Source organism: Dioscorea cayenensis, chromosome 9 (assembly GCF_009730915.1).
Source record: "Dioscorea cayenensis subsp. rotundata cultivar TDr96_F1 chromosome 9, TDr96_F1_v2_PseudoChromosome.rev07_lg8_w22 25.fasta, whole genome shotgun sequence".
Taxonomy (NCBI): domain Eukaryota; kingdom Viridiplantae; phylum Streptophyta; class Magnoliopsida; order Dioscoreales; family Dioscoreaceae; genus Dioscorea; species Dioscorea cayenensis.
Window position 1 is genome coordinate 3,018,300 of NC_052479.1, and position 17,747 is coordinate 3,036,046.

The window sequence follows — 17,747 nt, forward strand, 5'->3', positions numbered from 1 at the left end:
TACTTCATTTATTAATAAAAATTAATAAATTTATATTTCCTATTTATTTCCATGATTAAAACTATCCAATTTCAGTCACACTATTCATGACTCCAATTTTCCAATATTTTCAAAATATAAAATTAATAATTAAAAAAAATGATAAATAGAAGGTAATTGGTTTCTTAACTTCACCGCGTGTGTCTTTACCTCTGATCCATCTCCCCCGAGCTTCGCGTTCCTCGTTGACGACCTCTCTACTTCTCCTCCTCCTCCTCCTTCTCGTCGCTCTCTCCGCTCTTGCTCTTCAATGTGGCGCTCATCGTCGTCGAGATTCCTCTTTAGATCCCTCGCCGGAGCGGCTGGAGTTAGGCCGGCAGTGGGGCGCTGCAGCCGCCCCCTTGATCGCCTGTCTTCGTCCGCCCCTGACGCTGGTGGTGGTGGTGGTGGAAGTGGAGGTGAAGAGCCCATGTCGTTTGCGGAGGCGAAGAAGCTCATGCGGTTGGTGAACGTGGAGGCGCTGAAAAGGAGGTTGGGGATGGAGGCTGAGGAGGTCATTGGGTATTCCGAGCTTCTTAAGGCTTGTGAGGGAATGGGGGTTGTTAGGTCGCCTGAAGAAGCTGCTGCTTTTGCTCGTGTGTTGGATGAGGCTGGTGTTGTGCTCTTGTTTCGGGATAAGGTGTATCTTCATCCTGATAAGGTGATTTCAGCTTGCCTTTCTTTCTGTTGATTTTGGTTCTTGTTGCTGTGTTTATTTGTTTGGATGAATGGTTTTGAGATCTGATGAATTGTTGTTGTTTGGATTGGGATTTGAATGCTGTTTGATTTTGTGTTTGTCTAGGTCTTTTGTTGATTTGGTGTTCATTGGATTGAAAAAAAAAGAGGGTATTTTAGATTATTATTATTGTGATTTTGGGACTATTTGTTTAAAAAGTTTGATTTTGATCATCTTGGGAAAATTTTAGATGCTAACTATCTGATGGAATTTTAATTTGCTTGTTAGAATGTCAGAAAGAAGGATTTATTTGGAGAATTGAATTGTGAGATGTTCAATTAGAAGGAAGGTTAGATGGATTTAGAAATTTAGTTATCAATGCAACCTAAAATAAGGGATTGTCTGGAAGGAATCTGATCACTGTCCTGATTGAATGTACGAATATAGGGAAAGAATGGAACCTGGATCAAATAGAACATCAATTGTTACTTCCGTTGTTGTTGTCTTGTTAGAACTGTCCTGCTATTTTGAACATTTTGCTGTCTGCTCTGGAGGGGAAATGGGGGAAAAGAGAATAACTTTGCTGCCATTGGGCCCTCTGGAATTGATGCGGAGTGCCAAGGATGTGGCTTTTTTGTTGAATTATTTCTTCTTCCTTTTTTCCTGTCCTTTGTGGTGAACTTACTGATTAATCTTTTATTGAGGTTGAAGACTTTCTACAATATGCATTCTATTGTCTCTTACTTTTGTTTTCTTTCCATAGTTCAATTTGTTTTCTGACTTTGCATGTCATGCTTGTTGAGGTTGAAGACAGACAGACAGACATACCTCATTGTCTACAAATATTTTGTGAATGATATATACCTTTTTGGTTTTGATGAGATTAGAATGTGGTCCTTTGCTGTCTTCTACTCATTTCTGAACCTGGATCAAGCTCTTTGTCATGTCAGTTTATGTTCATGTAGCTGATATTTTTTACTCTACTGACCATTTTCACTTTCATGACAAACATGATCTGATATTGGTTTTGATGAATTTGGAATGTATTGCTTTGATGACTTGTATTATTTTGTGAACCAAGGTCCAAGTTATCTGTCATGTGTTCATGTACCTGGTGTTTGTTTCACAAGTCATCACTTTCACTTTCACTTTCTAGACAAAAATGATCTGACCAACCTCTATGCTTGCTTTCCCAATTCTACACTGAATATTATCTCCTTCATTGAGAATGTGAAGTCTTGAACTTCAGCTCTACATAGTGTTTGAAAGGCTGATCTTTTTCATCAAATGACAGTCTTCTATGGCTATCATTTTTTTCATAAGACTTAATCCTTAAAGCACCATCTCTTCTGTGTTGCAAATAAATGATTATATTTCTTCGTCAAATAATTTGTTCATGAATATTTTCATTTCATGCACTTTTGGCTGGCAGTCTAACGCTTCAATACCTTTTATTATTTTAGGTTGTTGATCTTGTGAGAAGAGCCATGCCACTTGCATTGACACCGGAGAATGATCCAAGAAGAGAAGAGCTGAAACAGCTTCAAAAGAAAAAGGAAGAGATTGACATGCTCGCCCACAAACAAGTTCGTCGCATTCTCTGGTCAGGACTTGGAATCTTTGTCGCCCAAATCGGTCTTTTCTTTCGTCTAACCTTCTGGGAGTTCTCCTGGGATGTCATGGAGCCCGTAGCATTCTTCGCCACAACAGGCGGCCTTCTTGTTGGTTATGCTTACTTCCTTTTCACATCGAGGGATCCGACATATCAGGACTTGATGAAGAGGCTCTTCGTGTCGAGGCAAAAGAAGTTACATCAGAAACATAATTTCGATGTAGAGAGGTTCATGGAACTGCAGAAACACTGCAAAAGCCCTCTAGACCACACAGAACAATCTGTTGTTCATCACAGGTAACATTTCTGTGATCTTTACCGATGTCTTGCATCAAATGTTGCTTATTGATCTTCTTCACCCATTGCATGATCCAGGCTTATTTACTTCCATCCTGGCATACTTTTTTCTTATTTGAAGAAGATCAATTATAAAATTATGCGAAAAAAATTGTTGTAGAGATACTAACAAAGTATTTATTTTCCATCAAGATTTGCACTCCAATTTGCAAGAGTTTGCAGTTATGAAATATGATGCATCTACTGATAATTGTAACTCCTAATGTCAGATCCTTATGTTAAACAGTATTATAATTGTTATGTATTTTTAATATTGGTCTTTATTTGTAAATTGTATATTCATGAAAAAAATTGGCTAATTTATTAAAATATTGTTTATTTTTAAATTATTTCCCAAAATGCGCATTTCCGTAAATAATTACGGAAATGCACATTTTATATTTTTTATTATTTTTTTAAATTAGCTGGTCCCACGGTAGTTTTTTAATATTTAAATTTAATTTTTTAAAAAAACAGAGGGTCCCGTTATTTTTTTAATATTAAGTTTTTATTTTTTTAAAAACTGCAGGTCCCGATAGGTTTTAAATTAAAAACATTTTACATTCAAACCTTTATAATTTTCATTAATTTTTCTTATAACTTATTTTTTCTCACTTCTACTATGTTATTTTTACTTTTACTAATTGTAACCGGCTGTTAATAATTTAAATAAATAATTTTAATATTAAACACTTATAACTTATTTATTCTTTCGTCAAGAGTTCCTACGGGCCTTGGTCGGTGTTCCTCTCGACCAAGGTTGTCTCCTTCGTTCAGTATAACAAGAATATGAATTTTGCTAGATTTAATGTAAAAAAATAAAATAACATTGCAAGAAAATAAAAAAACTACAATGACAAAAAATTTAAAGAAGAGCTTCTCTATATTGATAATTTTTTCTTATAGAAATACTTGTGTGTTTTAGAAAAAGAATTTGGAGGGTTTATATAGGCCTCCACCTAACAAATGGATGGTTAAGATCAATTTTATCCAATGGCTCTCATGAATGTGGTAGGTGCCAATTGCCACCAACAATTCATCCCAACAACCCCCTTATAATGAAAAAATATTAAAATTATTTATTTAAATTATTAACAGCCGGTTACAATTAGTGAAAGTAAAAAAAACATAGTAGAAGTGAGAAAAAATAAGTTATAAGAAAAATTAATGAAAATTATAAGGGTTTGAATGTAAAATGTTTTTAATTTAAAAACTATCGGACCTGCAGTTTTTAAAAAAAATAAAAACTTAATATTAAAAAAATAACGGGCCCTTCTATTTTTCAAAAAAATTAAATTTAAATATTAAAAAACTACAGTGGGACCGGTTGATTTAAAAAAAAATAATAAAAAAAATATAAAATGCGTATTTCCGTAAATAATTACGGAAATGTGCATTTTGAGAAATAATTTAAAAATAAACAATATTTTAATAAATTAGCCAAAAAAAAAAAATTTTCCAGTTAGCAGAGGTTTTCATAAAAGTTTTTAAAAAATTTATAGAAATTAAATCTGCAACTATTGAAATTGATATAGCGTTTGCATATTTAAATCTCTAGAAATGTAGAAATTAAATAAAATAAAATTAATGGAAAAATAAAGTTAAAAAATAATATTTGCCCCAAAATTAAGAAACTGCCAATTACAAGGGTCGGTAGTACAGTACAATATAGTACAAGGGTTGAGTTAGAGCGCAACTATTTGTATTGTGTTATGTTTGGTAGTACAATACAACATAGTACATGTAGTTGAGTTAAGCACAGCTATTTGCACTGTGTTATGCTTGATATTTAATAGATAACACAAAAAAAAATTTGTGTTGTTGGCTATTTGATTCATACAAGTACGAGATATAAAAAGCAAATTTTTTTTGTGATATTTTTTATATTGTTTTATGTTAGTGATATCTTCAATTTATTTATTTTTGTTTTACAATAAAATTTTCAAAGAATAATAATTTATAATTTTTTGTTGCCTTTTCAATATTCATCACTTAAAATTTTTATGATCAATAAAATTATAGATTTTTTTTAAAAAAAAATTTACTATATATTGATTAATAATTAATTATAAAAGAAATTTGAACCAAAAAATTGGATTTTCAAAAATAATTCACCATATGTATTAATTCATAAGCTAAAGCAACAAATATTAATGCATGATTAATTAATAAAAAACATTAGTCTAATAATGCAGATAAACATTTATTTTTGTCTTTTGACTATATTGTATTTCAAGTACCCTTCAAGTTGTGCTATACGTAATCTCCCTTTTTGATATTGTATTCCTACTTTATTTGTTAATTATAAAGATAATAAAAAAAATTGTGCTATGTTGTACCTCAAATTTATTAACAGCTCACAAATTGAAATAATTTGTGCTTTGTAAATTTGAGAAAGAATTTTTATTTTTTTTTGGAACTTTTATTTGCCCTTTTTTATAGGGTTTTAAAATACATTTTTTTAACAAACCATACAAGGTTTTTTTTTTAATAAACATATAAAATATAAATATGTATCATATAAAAATCACATATGTTTAAAACTGTACTTATAAAAATATAAAAAGATATATATATATTTGTTTTTTATTCATTAAAAGTTTGGAATAGTTTATATAAAAATAGAAGATATAGAAGTGTACAAATCTTAAATTTTTCACATGAGGTGTAATTTTTTGTTTTTGAGGATTTATATATAGTTTTTAATTTTGAATTGATAGTTTGATATAATGAAATGTGACGCATTAGATACATTAATCAATAAAAAAAAGAGAATTTATTTTTTTAGAAAATTATTCGATATCTTGATTGCTTCAAAGTTACAAACATTTATAATAATAAAAACCCTAAAAACCCCCTAAAATGCAAAGGGATTTTTAAAAATAAACAAAAATAAAAAATAAAATAAAATAAAACATAAATAAGATTAAATAAAAGACTATAAAAATAAAAATCTTCTTCCTTACGTCAGCATCAAAATGTGAATATAATTTTTTTTAAAAATTGTTAATAATTTATATATATCAATCTAATCCAAGAATATCATTGTTGAAGGGTCAAATCAATAGGACCCCAACTCAAGTGAATCTTTATAACAGATTAATTAATTTTGGCATTATAATCTCAAAAATATCTCAATTAATCAATTATAAAATGATAAATAATACTTTTTTTAATCATGCATTAAATAATAACCATAACATAAATATGATCACATAATTAATTCTAAAACAACAAATTAATTAATCAAAGGCACTGTTTTCACATTATTAGAAATTATATTCTTCTAATTAAAGATTTGGTGCTTTGTAAATTTGGATTACTTGTTATAAATATTCAAGGTATCATTAAATGAGTTTTAATTTTAGAAATAAAAATAAATAATCACTCATATTTTTATTTTATTTTTCTTATATTTCTGAAATTAAAAATATGGGGAAAATCTAAGTTTAGATTTTAGTAAATATTTTTTTGTTATATTTCACAAAGAAATGTTTTTTTAGATCTATGTTTGGATGACAGCCTCATAGATCATGTCCAAATTTTGACTGAAATCTAGGGTTAGGTGGGACCCGTTTCTCTGACTATCATGTTCACCTTATGAATTAATAATTTACTAATAAATATTATTATTTCATATTATAAAATTATATATATATATATATATATTTTATATTTTTTTCGTATACCTCCCTATAATGTTCCATATTTTCACCAAACATGCCATGTTACTCTGTTGGTTTTACTTATTTTTAGATCCCTGCTTTTTTTAAGCGAACGTTTGGTAATTGAGATTTGAAAAACTGAGTAAAAATATAAAAAAAATTAAGGACACACAAAAACATACTCGTTTAAATCTTATAGATTGATTGAATATTTGTTTTTATATAAAGTGGACAAGTTATTCGTCTCAATGATGTTATTTATTTTTAATAAAATATAATTTATCTTGTAAATTTTAACTTTTGTTTTAAATGGGGAAAGTTTTTAATATGCATTAAAAAAAAGTCCATTTTGTTTAAATTGGTCGTAGTTCACTCAAATATTTTAATTAATTGAAAATTAGAAATTTATTTTCTGAATCTCTCTCTCACTCGCTTACTGATATATATTTGTATATGTAAATTTTGAAATTTATTTATTATGAAAATCATTTTTTCCGGAAATAATAAGCGGTATTTTCACTCCGAGCATGTCCATTGACCAAGAATTAATCATCCAATTTATGCGCTCTTACTTAATGATGTAAGATTTGGGTTACAAATCCGTAATCTCAACCAAAGACTTGTTATCACTAATACTATATTTAGTGAGACTTCAACTAAAAGACTTGTTATCACTAATACTATATTTAGTGAGACTGAAGCTGAGAATTTTTTAAATGTCTTACACTCATTTTAAATCTGATGAAAATGTGTTTTTGGGTGAAATTCAATAGAAAATTTAATAAGATAAATAAAATTTAAATATAGGATGGTACTTGGGCTTGTTTGGATCACGTGGAGTTTTGAGTTTTGATTAAAAATGAGATGCCCACAAACCCTTTTTAAGAAAATTCGAATACATGCTTCAAATCCATCATAGAAGATAAAAATAATAAATTATTTTGGAATTTATAAAAATAGATAGATATTATATACCATAGAGCAAGTATTCTTGATTTTATGAAATTATTTTGGAAACTTTTTTTCCCTTTCATGAAAATTGCATTTCCTTATAATGTATTATAATATTTTTAAATTTTTTTAATATATACAACAACAATGTCAACAAACCTACATTCTTTCGGTTTCAATTAAGTTTATTTTGAATAAACGGTTCATTTAAATTTTTTTTAAAGCTTTTAATTTAGGTTTTTTTTATTAATACAACAAATGCATATATATATAATCAAGAGGTGCACATAATAATTCACTAGCGAACTCTCACCCGATGGATATAAAAATTTTATAAACCAAGTTTTGCACAATTGAGCCAATACCATTGGACCAAAAAGTATGCAGATTTTTTTGATATCATATAACTAGATTAAATAATCATCAAATTGTTATTATAATAACCAACTTAACATAAATTATATTTGAATGTAAATTGGTGTTTATTGTGATCTAATACCTAATTCAAACATCTCACATCATTCATCTTTCTACAAAAACCTGCCCTCATGAAGTCACCCTTTATTAGTCATAGAATTATCTTACAAAAATTAATTGACTAAAAACATTACATTCAAAATATCATCATATATATATATATATATTAAAATTTTATAATTATAAAATCATCAAAAGTAACAAATAGAATGAGTTTATTCATAACAACACACAATGCTTTCATTAAATATTAATTAAATAACTCCACAAATCAGGGACCTATACAACAACCCAAAACAAATAAACAATTAGGGTGTATTTATTACTAATAAATCTATAACAACGAATGTCTTCATAAATATTAATAAAAATATCTCTAGGATCCACATAAAAAAAACCCAAAAACAAATAAACAAAGGGGGTATATGTAAAATTCTCAGAAAATAAATAATTATTAAAATTAGAAAAATTAATAATAATCTCACTTTTTCTTTTCTTTCTCTTTCTTGTCTCACTGTCAAAAGCTCAACGAAAACACAAAGCTTTCAAAGCTCTACCCAAAAAAACTCGCAAACCGACATCCACTCTCACTCTCTCTGGTACTCCGACGAGCTTGGAAGACGACGATGAAGGGCTACGTCACCTTGACGGCGCCGCCGGCGAAGCGCAGGTGGAAGGGCGTGGCGGTGGCGGTGGTGCTGGCGCTTGTTGTCTTCTCTATGCTCGTCACTCTGGCTTTCCTCCTTGGTCTTCATAACCGGCTTCCTTATGGTTCGCTTCTTTGATCCCTACCTGGATCTGGCATTGCTTTGATCTGCCCCGGATCTTGAGATTTGGGGCGGAGAGATCTGCATTTCTTGTTTGTTTTTTCTTGTGTTTATGGGTTTTTGGTTGAGATCTCTGATTTTGGGTTGGGGTTTTGTGTAGGGTATGGGAGTGGAGATCGGGCGCCTTCGGTGAGGAATTGTTTGGATTTGCTGTGATTGTGGGTGAGCATTTTGTGCCTTTTTTATGCTTATTTGTGCAGGAGTCGGGATTTCGGAGTTTTGATCATTTGGATGTTGTTGGGGGTGAAGAGCAGCAGATTTCTGAGGTTTGGGTTGCGTGTGTTTTCTAGTAGTTTGATTTCTATGTTCTCTTTTTGTTTTTTTCTTGAAAATTGGTTTTTGAACTAATGCATTTGATTGCTTGAAGCTTCTGATGTTTTTTTTTATGTGTTAAATGATGCCATTTTGTGCTATGGTCATCCGCAGGGTGAAGAAGCGAGGATTACTAATCTGGTGGAAAGATTTGGACATGCGCTGGTAAAAATTTAAGTTTTGATTTGGTTTTTGTTTTTGGTGAAGTAAATGCTTGTGTTTGTTAAAGAGAAAGCAGTAATTTTTGTTGGACTTGTTCAAATTTGTTTGGTTGTTGAGCTTAGATAAGTTCTTTTTTTGTATACTGTTTCTGGAAGCTTGGATTATATGTTTTTGTTACTACTTAATGTGGCAAGACTCTTGATTTGATACTTTGCTACTACAACTATGAGATTTTTTTTAAGCATCTTGTAGATAAATAGTTTTTGCTTAGTTTTCTCTTTAAAATGAGGCAATGATTGATCGCCAGGCTTTGGCAGAGATATCAATTTTTTGGCATTACTTTTAATGCATTGACAGAAGCCTTTTTTTTTTTTGGCTTTAAATACAGGTTGTGGCTTTTGTTCTGTTAGTTTATTAAACCGAACTTTTGGTGCTTTGGCTAAAGTTTATTTTGTTTGTGCGCCACTTCCATGAGAGTTGTTAATTACTATCAATGGTTACAATTTTCTTGTAATGTGTTTTTCCCATTTTCCAATTTTTTTTTATCTTTACTGACGAATAAACTGAATGTAATATTTAAGAATGATTACTCAAAGGGGACGCACTAAATAATGTCTCTCAGGATGTCACTGAGGACCTAACAACACAACCTGAGGCCACCCCCAAGAGTGCTGCAAAGGATACAGTCTCCTACTCCAAAGGTGCATGAGATGTCAAATTCTTGGTCTTTACACTTGAATTGCTCATAAAAGTAGTTGTCTTTTATGATATTGAATCTCTTAATTCCTTTTTGTTGTATACAGATTTGCCCCCTCCACAAGTAGAACCAAAGAAACAACCATCAAAAAAGGTCGGGGTAAGATTACTTGTGTGCATTTGCCAATGCTGTTTATCAAGTGAGGCTTTTTTTATATATATTATTAGTTTTTTGCATATTGTGAAATTGTTTAATTGCATATATACCATTACCAAATATGACATTCGTGCTATTACAAAGTTATAAACTTATATGTTGGCATCTATGCACTGTAAGATCGATCCTAAAAAGAAAGTGATTGTAGGGCATGTGTCAATCAGCATTAGTTTTACAGGGGCATGCGCTCAATTACATATTTTAGAAGGGTACTGCTAAATTCTACATAAAGGACAATTTTTTTTTTATTGTTTTACTTTTATATCCATTTATCTTTCTGCTTGATTCAACCAAGTGACTCAAAAATTAGTTGAATGATGAAGTTGCTTACAAAGATTGGGATGCCATGGTGTTAGCTTTTAGTCTTTTGTGGGTCTCAATTCTTGACAAACAAGTCAATAACTTTGTTGGTGATTATTCTTCATTTCTTGCGTTATTACCTTCTGAATATCATTCTTTGTTTATCTGCCAGAATAATGAAGTCAGTAAAAAGAATTCTGCCCAAGGTTCAAGCAGAGATGAAACTGGTAAACCTTGTCAGGTTGAATTCGGTAGCTACTGCCTTTGGTCTTCAGAACATAAAGAAGTTATGAAGGATACCACAGTGAAGAGGGTCAAAGATCAGCTTTTTGTCGCTAGAGCTTACTATCCAAGTGTCGCAAAACTCAAGCATCAGGAGAAGCTGTCTCGTGAAATGAAACAAAACATTCAAGAACATGAACGGATGCTTAGTGAAGCAATTTCAGATGCAGATCTTCCACCACTGTAAGATATTACATGAACCATTTGGATCCTCTTTCCTTCTTGCCTTTACAGTTGTTTTATGACCTTTACAAAAGTCTAGTATAAGCCTAATAGTGGGTTTGCCACCTTGACACCTTTAGCCATCTTGTGATTGGCTTGGACTAAGATTGGTAACCACCCTTCTTATACTATAGGTCTTCCTGAGCTCCCAGTGTGGGTTTATGTTCTCTGAAACAGATTCATTCTTCCTTTTATTTTCTGAAGTTGCCCCATTCTTGTAATGCTGCAAGTTAAATTTTAGTGTGACAATTTTTGTTAAAATAAAGTAAATTAAGAAAGGATTTATTGAGGCAAGAGATCGGGACTCGTGGTCCCTGAAAATTCATATGACAGTTGAGTATTTTCTAGGGATCATTCATAACCTCTGAGTTATCTGCAAGATTACATAGCATATTTTTAGATCATTATCTGCTTAAAAGAAAGTAACCCTATATTTAAACCTTGTTGGAGTAATTGGGGGGATGGCTATCTGACTAGGATCGTATGTCTAAAAATTGACATTGAAACTCCTGGATTTGGTGGTGATTGTGTTAGAATTTGTTTTGTTCTCCTGAAAGCGGTGCTTGTTGCTCCAGACATTTAGATTATGAAGAAAATACCTATTTTTATAGTGGGCATACTTGCGTATCACTTCCATATATGATATGAGGCTGCATGTTAGTTGCTTGGACCACCTTTTGAAACAATTGGAAAATTTCTTATATTTGTTTGATGACCATTCATCTAGAATGATATAAAGGTCCAGTCGGCCCTTTTTCATCCGTTTTGTGACTGCTCATCTAGGATGATGTCAATGTCCAGTCAGCTACTTTTCATATTTGTTCATCAGATATTGTATTCACGCAAGGGTCTGACAAAGCTGACGTGACTTCCAAATAACTTATGTTTTTAATGCTATGATAGTATACACTTAAATGTTAAAAAAAAGGGGGAAAAAAACTAATGGATGAAATTGAATACAGTTTGATTTTGGTTAATTTTAAATTGCTGTATAGGAGAGCATTACAATTTTGATTTGCATTGTTTTGTTTTGTCTTGCAATTGTTGGCGAAACTTTAATGTCCATAAGATCTTGATAATCTTCTACATGAGATTCAAGAGATATATTTTAATTTCTCTTTGTTGCAGTTGAGATCTTAGATTAGTTGGATTGCATGTACAAACTTTATGTTAATATTTAAGAACTTATTGCTTTTTTATGATATTTTCATAATCCTTTTTTTGTGACATTGTCTCTTGCTCTCTCTTGTGCACAAAATATCTATTTATTTTGATTTTTCAGGATGTGTACTATCATACTATAAATTTCTTGATTGATAGTCAGGAAAAGATAAGTAGGTGATTTTTCAACCTTTTTGTCCATGTAATCAAAATATTTGTAGCGGGACTTCTTGGGTTGGAATTTCATGGCAGGTCACATGCTGTATGAATTTTTTGGTTTGAATCTTTTGAAGCCTATGGCTGAATTCAAGCACAGTTTTTATGATACATTTCTTTGACAAGGGATATTAATGGCATCTTTTCTTTTCAGTGTTGAAAAGAGGATACAGAAGATGGACCAAACGATTGCAAAAGCCAAAGCTTCTGTTTCAGACTGTAATAATGTAGACAAGAAATTTAGACAAATACTTGATTTGACTGAGGATGAAGCTCATTTCCATATGAAGCAGAGTGCATTCTTATATCATCTTGGCATACATACCATGCCTAAAAGTCTCCACTGCTTATCAATGAGATTAACTGTTGAATATTTCAAATCACCATCATTAGATAGAGAACAGTCACATGGCCAGAAATTTGAAAACCCAAATCTCCATCACTATGTGATATTTTCTAAAAACGTACTTGCGGTATCTGTTGCTATCAATTCGACGGTGATGAACTCTGCGGTATGCTATTCCCTTTAAATTCTGTGTGCTATAAATTATATCATGTCTCTTTAGTAATTTTGACTTGTATCTGTTTTATGCAGGAAAGCAGCAATATTGTTTTTCATATTGTTACTGATAGGCAGAATTTCTTTGCTTTGAAATTATGGTGTGCCAGAAACTCATTTAAGAAAGCTTCTGTTCATATTATTAATATTGAGGATCTGGACCTAGAACAGCCAATTGAATTGGATTCTGAGGAATTTCGTGTCTCAATTCATGCCAGTGATCAACCGTCTTCTCTGCAGATGAAGACTGAATACATGTCAGTATTTAGCCCAGCTCACTTTCTTCTCCCAAGAATATTCAAGAATTTGAAGAGGGTGGTGGTTTTGGATGATGATGTGGTAGTCCAGCGGGACTTATCACCCTTATGGAAGCTTGACATGGAAGGAAAAGTGAATGGTGCTGTGCAGTTTTGCAGGGTGAGATTGGGTCATTTGAAATCATATTTGACAAATCAAAATTATGAGAGCAGTACATGTGCTTGGGTGTCTGGGCTAAATGTAGTCAACTTGGAAAAGTGGAGAGAGCTTGATGTCACTGGAACTTACCAGCAGCTACTTAAGAAGGTATTATTGCAGCTGAAAAACCTACCTGAGCTTGTCTACAATTTACAAAACTTATCTGAACTTTCTAAAATTTACACAAAAACTGGGTGCTTCATTGGTGAAATCAGTATGCTTTAGTTGCTAACTAGGTGAGCTTGGTTTATTGAGCCCAGTTAGGCTTGGTTCTCATTTCAATTTTTTGGGTATAATACAAATTATCTAACCAATGCCAGTTTGGTGTCTTGCCTGCTTTTTTACCTGATTGCTGAGATTTGAATTATAGGCCTTATTAGGAAATATGATATAAAAAAGTGGCTGCATCAAGCTGCATCAAGCAACAGTCATCTCATTGCTTATACCGTGCATTACATTTAGAACAAGAGGTATCATGCTCTTTGGCCAGTTGATCATACCCCCGTGTGGTGGCTTAATGGATTTTCATGGCACTACAAATGAAATGCCCTAATTTTTACGACTAAGTTTCTGTGATTTCTGATTGTATTCTACATTTTACCTTCTAATTAAATCTTTTGACAAATCTTTTAATGTTTTGTAGATACTTAAGACTATTTCTTTCGAAATGTTGTAATGATTTCTTTTATCCTTGTGTCCTTGAGACAGATGAAGAGCACTAGTAGTGATTCCGGGAGAACAGCAGCTCTGCCTGCAAGCTTGCTTGCATTTCAAGGTCTGATCTATGGTTTAGATGATTCCTGGGTGCTCTCAGGACTTGGTCATGACTATACACTGACCAGAGACTCAATAAAACATGCTGGAGTTCTGCATTATAACGGTAACATGAAACCTTGGCTTGAACTTGGTATTCCAAAATACAAGAAAAACTGGAAAAATTTCCTCACAAAAGACGAGCGGTTCATGGATCAGTGCAACGTAAATCCATAGCGAGCTTGAAGTACAAAACCGGGAAATCCTATGTTTGGAATTTGAGACAACTGAAGCAGATTGTTGAAATTTTGGCACCTCAAGTTCAATGAGATTCTATATGGAGTGAAATATCGAAATCATATAGGATGTCTACTACAAGGGAGCGAACAATTGTATTCCAAGCAAGTACTACATCGAAAATTCAACCCTGTTATTTACCCAGGCTGGCGAAATTGTACACGGGACGAGCTCGACAAGGTTGATGGTGTATGTAGACAGCCATTCAGGTCAGTTTTGAGTTCATTTAATTGTACCATTCATTTGTGATATAGTTAATAGTTCTGATGATTATTCCCTTTGTCCATGTACAATTCCCCCCTCTTCACATATTCTTTGAGCCCTTGTTTTTCTCAAACAATAAGGGTATACACTAAGCTATATTTGTGATTCTTTGGTTGTCAACTGCTAAATAGTGTATGAATTACTATTCTACAATTGGTTTGGGAATTTTAAGTCACTAGCATGATTGATAGCAACTAGCAACTCTTGCAAGCTTTCTTATGCTCTAAAATGATCTCATATAAGTTACTCCTTAATTTTAACCATTTATTTTCATAAAATATATCTTTATGCGGATCTTTAATATTGTTTTGCCAAAGAGATTTTATATAAATAAGAATATATAAAAAATCATTCTTAATCCAACTTAAAAACATAAAAAAAAAATGTTTAGTATCTTTATTTTTCTGGGAAAGGAGAAATTTTACAATAGTTACAATAGTGTATCTGTAATTTTAGTTTTTCTATAGAATATTAAACATTCATAAAATAATTTCACACTTAACAAAACATATCATTCAATATCATCACATTTACTACAATTTAATCATTTGTAACCATCCAAAATTTAGCACTTAGATTAGTTTAATCTCCACAGTACTTAAATAAAAAGCCAAAATCCACCCTCTAAATATAGTGGTCAGTTGGTTAACAAGAGACAGAGGAGCTCAACTCATGGAAAACAAACTAACGGACAAGCAAACCACAATCCAAGTTCAGGTCATATAAATCAACATCCACACAACTCAAAAACAAAGTGTAGGAAAACAATAGGAATAAACCTTTCCCTCTACCAACCTTCTCCCCACTCATACCTCTCCAATGGCCTACTGCTAAATTCTTCTATCCTTCCCCTCCCAATCTTTTTTACCCACATTGTTCCTTCTTACTCTCAAGAAGGAAGGTGGGGGGAAGAACCCATAAGTTAGCAGGCAGGTCATAGTGAGGAAAACCAACAGAGAGATAAAATTCTAAAATGGCACACACTCTTGTTCTTCTTCCCCTCCTCACCTTAGCATTCTTCACAGTTGCATTTGCCGAAGATCCTTACCTTTACTTCACTTGGAATGTAACCTATGGCACGCTCTCCCCTTTCGTCATCCCCCAACTTGTCATCCTCATCAACGGCCAATTCCCCGGTCCTAACATAAACTCAACTACCAACAACAACATTGTTCTTAATCTTTTCAACTATCTTGATGAGCCTTTTCTTTTATCATGGAATGGCATTCAACAAAGGAAGAATTCATGGATGGATGGTGTCCCCGGCACTAACTGCCCAATCCTTCCCGGCGCCAATTTTACTTATCATTTCCAAGTCAAGGACCAGATTGGTTCTTTCTTTTATTATCCTTCTCTAGGCATGCACAAGGCTGCCGGCGGCTTCGCTGTCTCCGTGTCAACTCCCGCCTTCTTATCCCCGTCCCTTTCGATCCCCCGGCTGATGATTACACTGTCCTGATCGGCGACTGGTATGCTAAAAACCACACCACTCTCACCCACTACCTCGACAGTGGCCCAGGCCTGCACCACCCTTCTGGTGTTCTTATCAATGGAAAAACCGGGAAAACACCAGACGGTAAAGATGAAGAACCACTTTTCATCATGGAGTCTGGCAAGACTTATCGGTACCGCATTTGCAATGTTGGTCTGAAAACTTCACTGAACTTCTGATTTCAATCTCATCCTATGAAGCTCGTCGAGATTGACGGCTCTCATACCGTGCAAAATGAATATATATCACTGGACATTCATGTCGGACAATGTTATTCTGTTCTTGTCATGGCTGATCAAACCCCCGGTGATTACTACATTGCCGTCTCCACTCGTTTTAGCCGCTATAAGTACACATCCACCGGTGTTGTTCGTTATGCAGGCTCGAACTCCCCGCCGAGCCCTGTGCTTCCTCCGGCTCCCGTCAGTTGGGCGTGGTCGTTGAATCAACGGCGCTCGTTTAGGTGGAATCTCACTGCAAGTGCTGCTCGTCCTAACCCTCAGGGCTCTTACCGTTATGGTAGCATCAATATTACTCGCACCATTAAGCTCACCACCTCATCCAATACCATCGACCATAAACTCCGATACTTTTTCAATAAAGTATCGCATGTCGAACCCGATACTCCATTGAAGCTCGCCGTGTACTTCAATGTCACTGACGACGTCTTCACCTACAACTATATGAAAGACGCCGAGGACCACATTGATGTCCCGGCTGCTAAACTCACTCCAAATGTCATCACCGTTGAGTTCCGTACCTTTGTTGAGATCATTATTGAGAAGAGCATGCAGGCTTTTCATCTCGATGGATACTCTTTCTTCCCGGTCGGGTAAGTAATCAGTAACTCTTTTGATACATGCTAGTCTATTTTAACTAATCATACATATACATATTATAGAATGGGTCCTGGAAGATGGTCGCGGTGAGTCGACATGAGATTCAAGTGTACCCTGGGTCTTGGACGGCGATCTTACTAACGTTCGACAATGCCGGAATGTGGAACTTGAGGTCCGAAATTTGGGAGAGGAGGTACCTCGGCCAGCAACTCTACATCAGTGTAATATCTCCGGCGAGGTCACTGAGAGATGAGCACAACATGCCTCCTAATGAGCTTCTTTGTGGCAAAGTTGTTGGACTCCCCCTACCACCTGCCTACAGTTTAAAAAAAAAAAAAGAAAAAAAAAATCAAAGGAGAAATGGGGAAATTGACCCATAATTGTATTATGTTATGGTTGTTGGAGATTGAAGGAAAGGAGAGGAAAAAGTGCAAAGGGTTTGTATGTTATCATCAATCATCTCACTAATTCCTATATGAGTTTGAATTTCATAATGTGTATATGAAGAGGATTTGTTTCATTTTTTCTTTTTTCCAATTTGCCATTTATTTTTCACTTGGTTGTATGTTTGATTTTAATAACTTGTCCAAGTTCTCTAGTGATTACTGGTCCTTATGTTATAATAAGCAAAATAATATGGGATTTTTTTTTTTCAAGAAATATATAATTTTTATTCATAAAAATCACTCTCTTTTTTTATCCATATTTACTTATAATTAAATTTTAAAATATATCTAAAAATATACAATTTTTTTAAATATATACAAACTAATAGATTAAAGTCATTTTAGTCTAATAACATAAAATTCTGCATAGAATGTTCGTGATCTATTAAAAAAACATATTTGAATTTCAGCGCATATAGAGTGAGAGAGCACATGTCACTTTTATGCACGCTAGCTTATTCACAATTTATTAAAATTAAATAAATAAAACACTAAAAACATTTCTAAAAAT

At 33.0% G+C, this 17,747-nt stretch overlaps 2 protein-coding genes and 1 pseudogene across 3 annotated transcripts; all 3 read left to right on the top strand.

Moving 5' to 3' along the window:
* The first annotated feature begins 151 nt into the window (after positions 1-151).
* On the top strand, positions 152-2,913 carry LOC120268331 (calcium uniporter protein 6, mitochondrial-like). Its single transcript, XM_039275767.1, has 3 exons — positions 152-679; positions 2,158-2,603; positions 2,682-2,913. Exons 1-3 carry the CDS (start codon positions 290-292, stop codon positions 2,761-2,763), a joined length of 918 nt encoding a protein of 305 aa, XP_039131701.1. The 5' UTR covers positions 152-289; the 3' UTR covers positions 2,764-2,913.
* A 5,280-nt stretch (positions 2,914-8,193) lies between these two features.
* LOC120269116 (probable galacturonosyltransferase 7) lies at positions 8,194-14,579 on the top strand. Of its 2 annotated transcripts, none has more exons than XM_039276400.1 (10): positions 8,194-8,506; positions 8,663-8,691; positions 8,763-8,828; positions 8,989-9,039; positions 9,659-9,737; positions 9,840-9,892; positions 10,422-10,714; positions 12,285-12,642; positions 12,726-13,253; positions 13,854-14,579. In XM_039276400.1, the coding sequence occupies exons 1-10, from the start codon at positions 8,362-8,364 to the stop codon at positions 14,133-14,135; spliced, it is 1,884 nt and encodes a 627-aa protein (XP_039132334.1). In that variant the 5' UTR covers positions 8,194-8,361; the 3' UTR covers positions 14,136-14,579. The 2 variants fall into 2 exon arrangements, with proteins under 2 accessions (XP_039132334.1, XP_039132335.1); XM_039276401.1 differs by having other exon boundaries at positions 8,195-8,506; positions 9,840-9,886.
* A 332-nt stretch (positions 14,580-14,911) lies between these two features.
* On the top strand, positions 14,912-17,329 carry LOC120268744 (annotated as a pseudogene).
* The last annotated feature ends 418 nt before the right edge of the window (positions 17,330-17,747 follow it).

Excerpts from the sequence above, each read along its gene's own strand:
- LOC120268331 (XM_039275767.1), top strand. The coding sequence starts at position 290 with ATGTGGCGCTCATCGTCGTCGAGATTCCTCTTTAGATCCCTCGCCGGA. Across the intron at positions 680-2,157 it reads TGTATCTTCATCCTGATAAG|GTTGTTGATCTTGTGAGAAG; the intron begins GTGATTTCAGCT and ends TTATTATTTTAG. Across the intron at positions 2,604-2,681 it reads CAATCTGTTGTTCATCACAG|GCTTATTTACTTCCATCCTG; the intron begins GTAACATTTCTG and ends TGCATGATCCAG.
- LOC120269116 (XM_039276400.1), top strand. The coding sequence starts at position 8,362 with ATGAAGGGCTACGTCACCTTGACGGCGCCGCCGGCGAAGCGCAGGTGG. Across the intron at positions 8,829-8,988 it reads AAGAGCAGCAGATTTCTGAG|GGTGAAGAAGCGAGGATTAC; the intron begins GTTTGGGTTGCG and ends GGTCATCCGCAG. Across the intron at positions 12,643-12,725 it reads CGACGGTGATGAACTCTGCG|GAAAGCAGCAATATTGTTTT; the intron begins GTATGCTATTCC and ends TGTTTTATGCAG.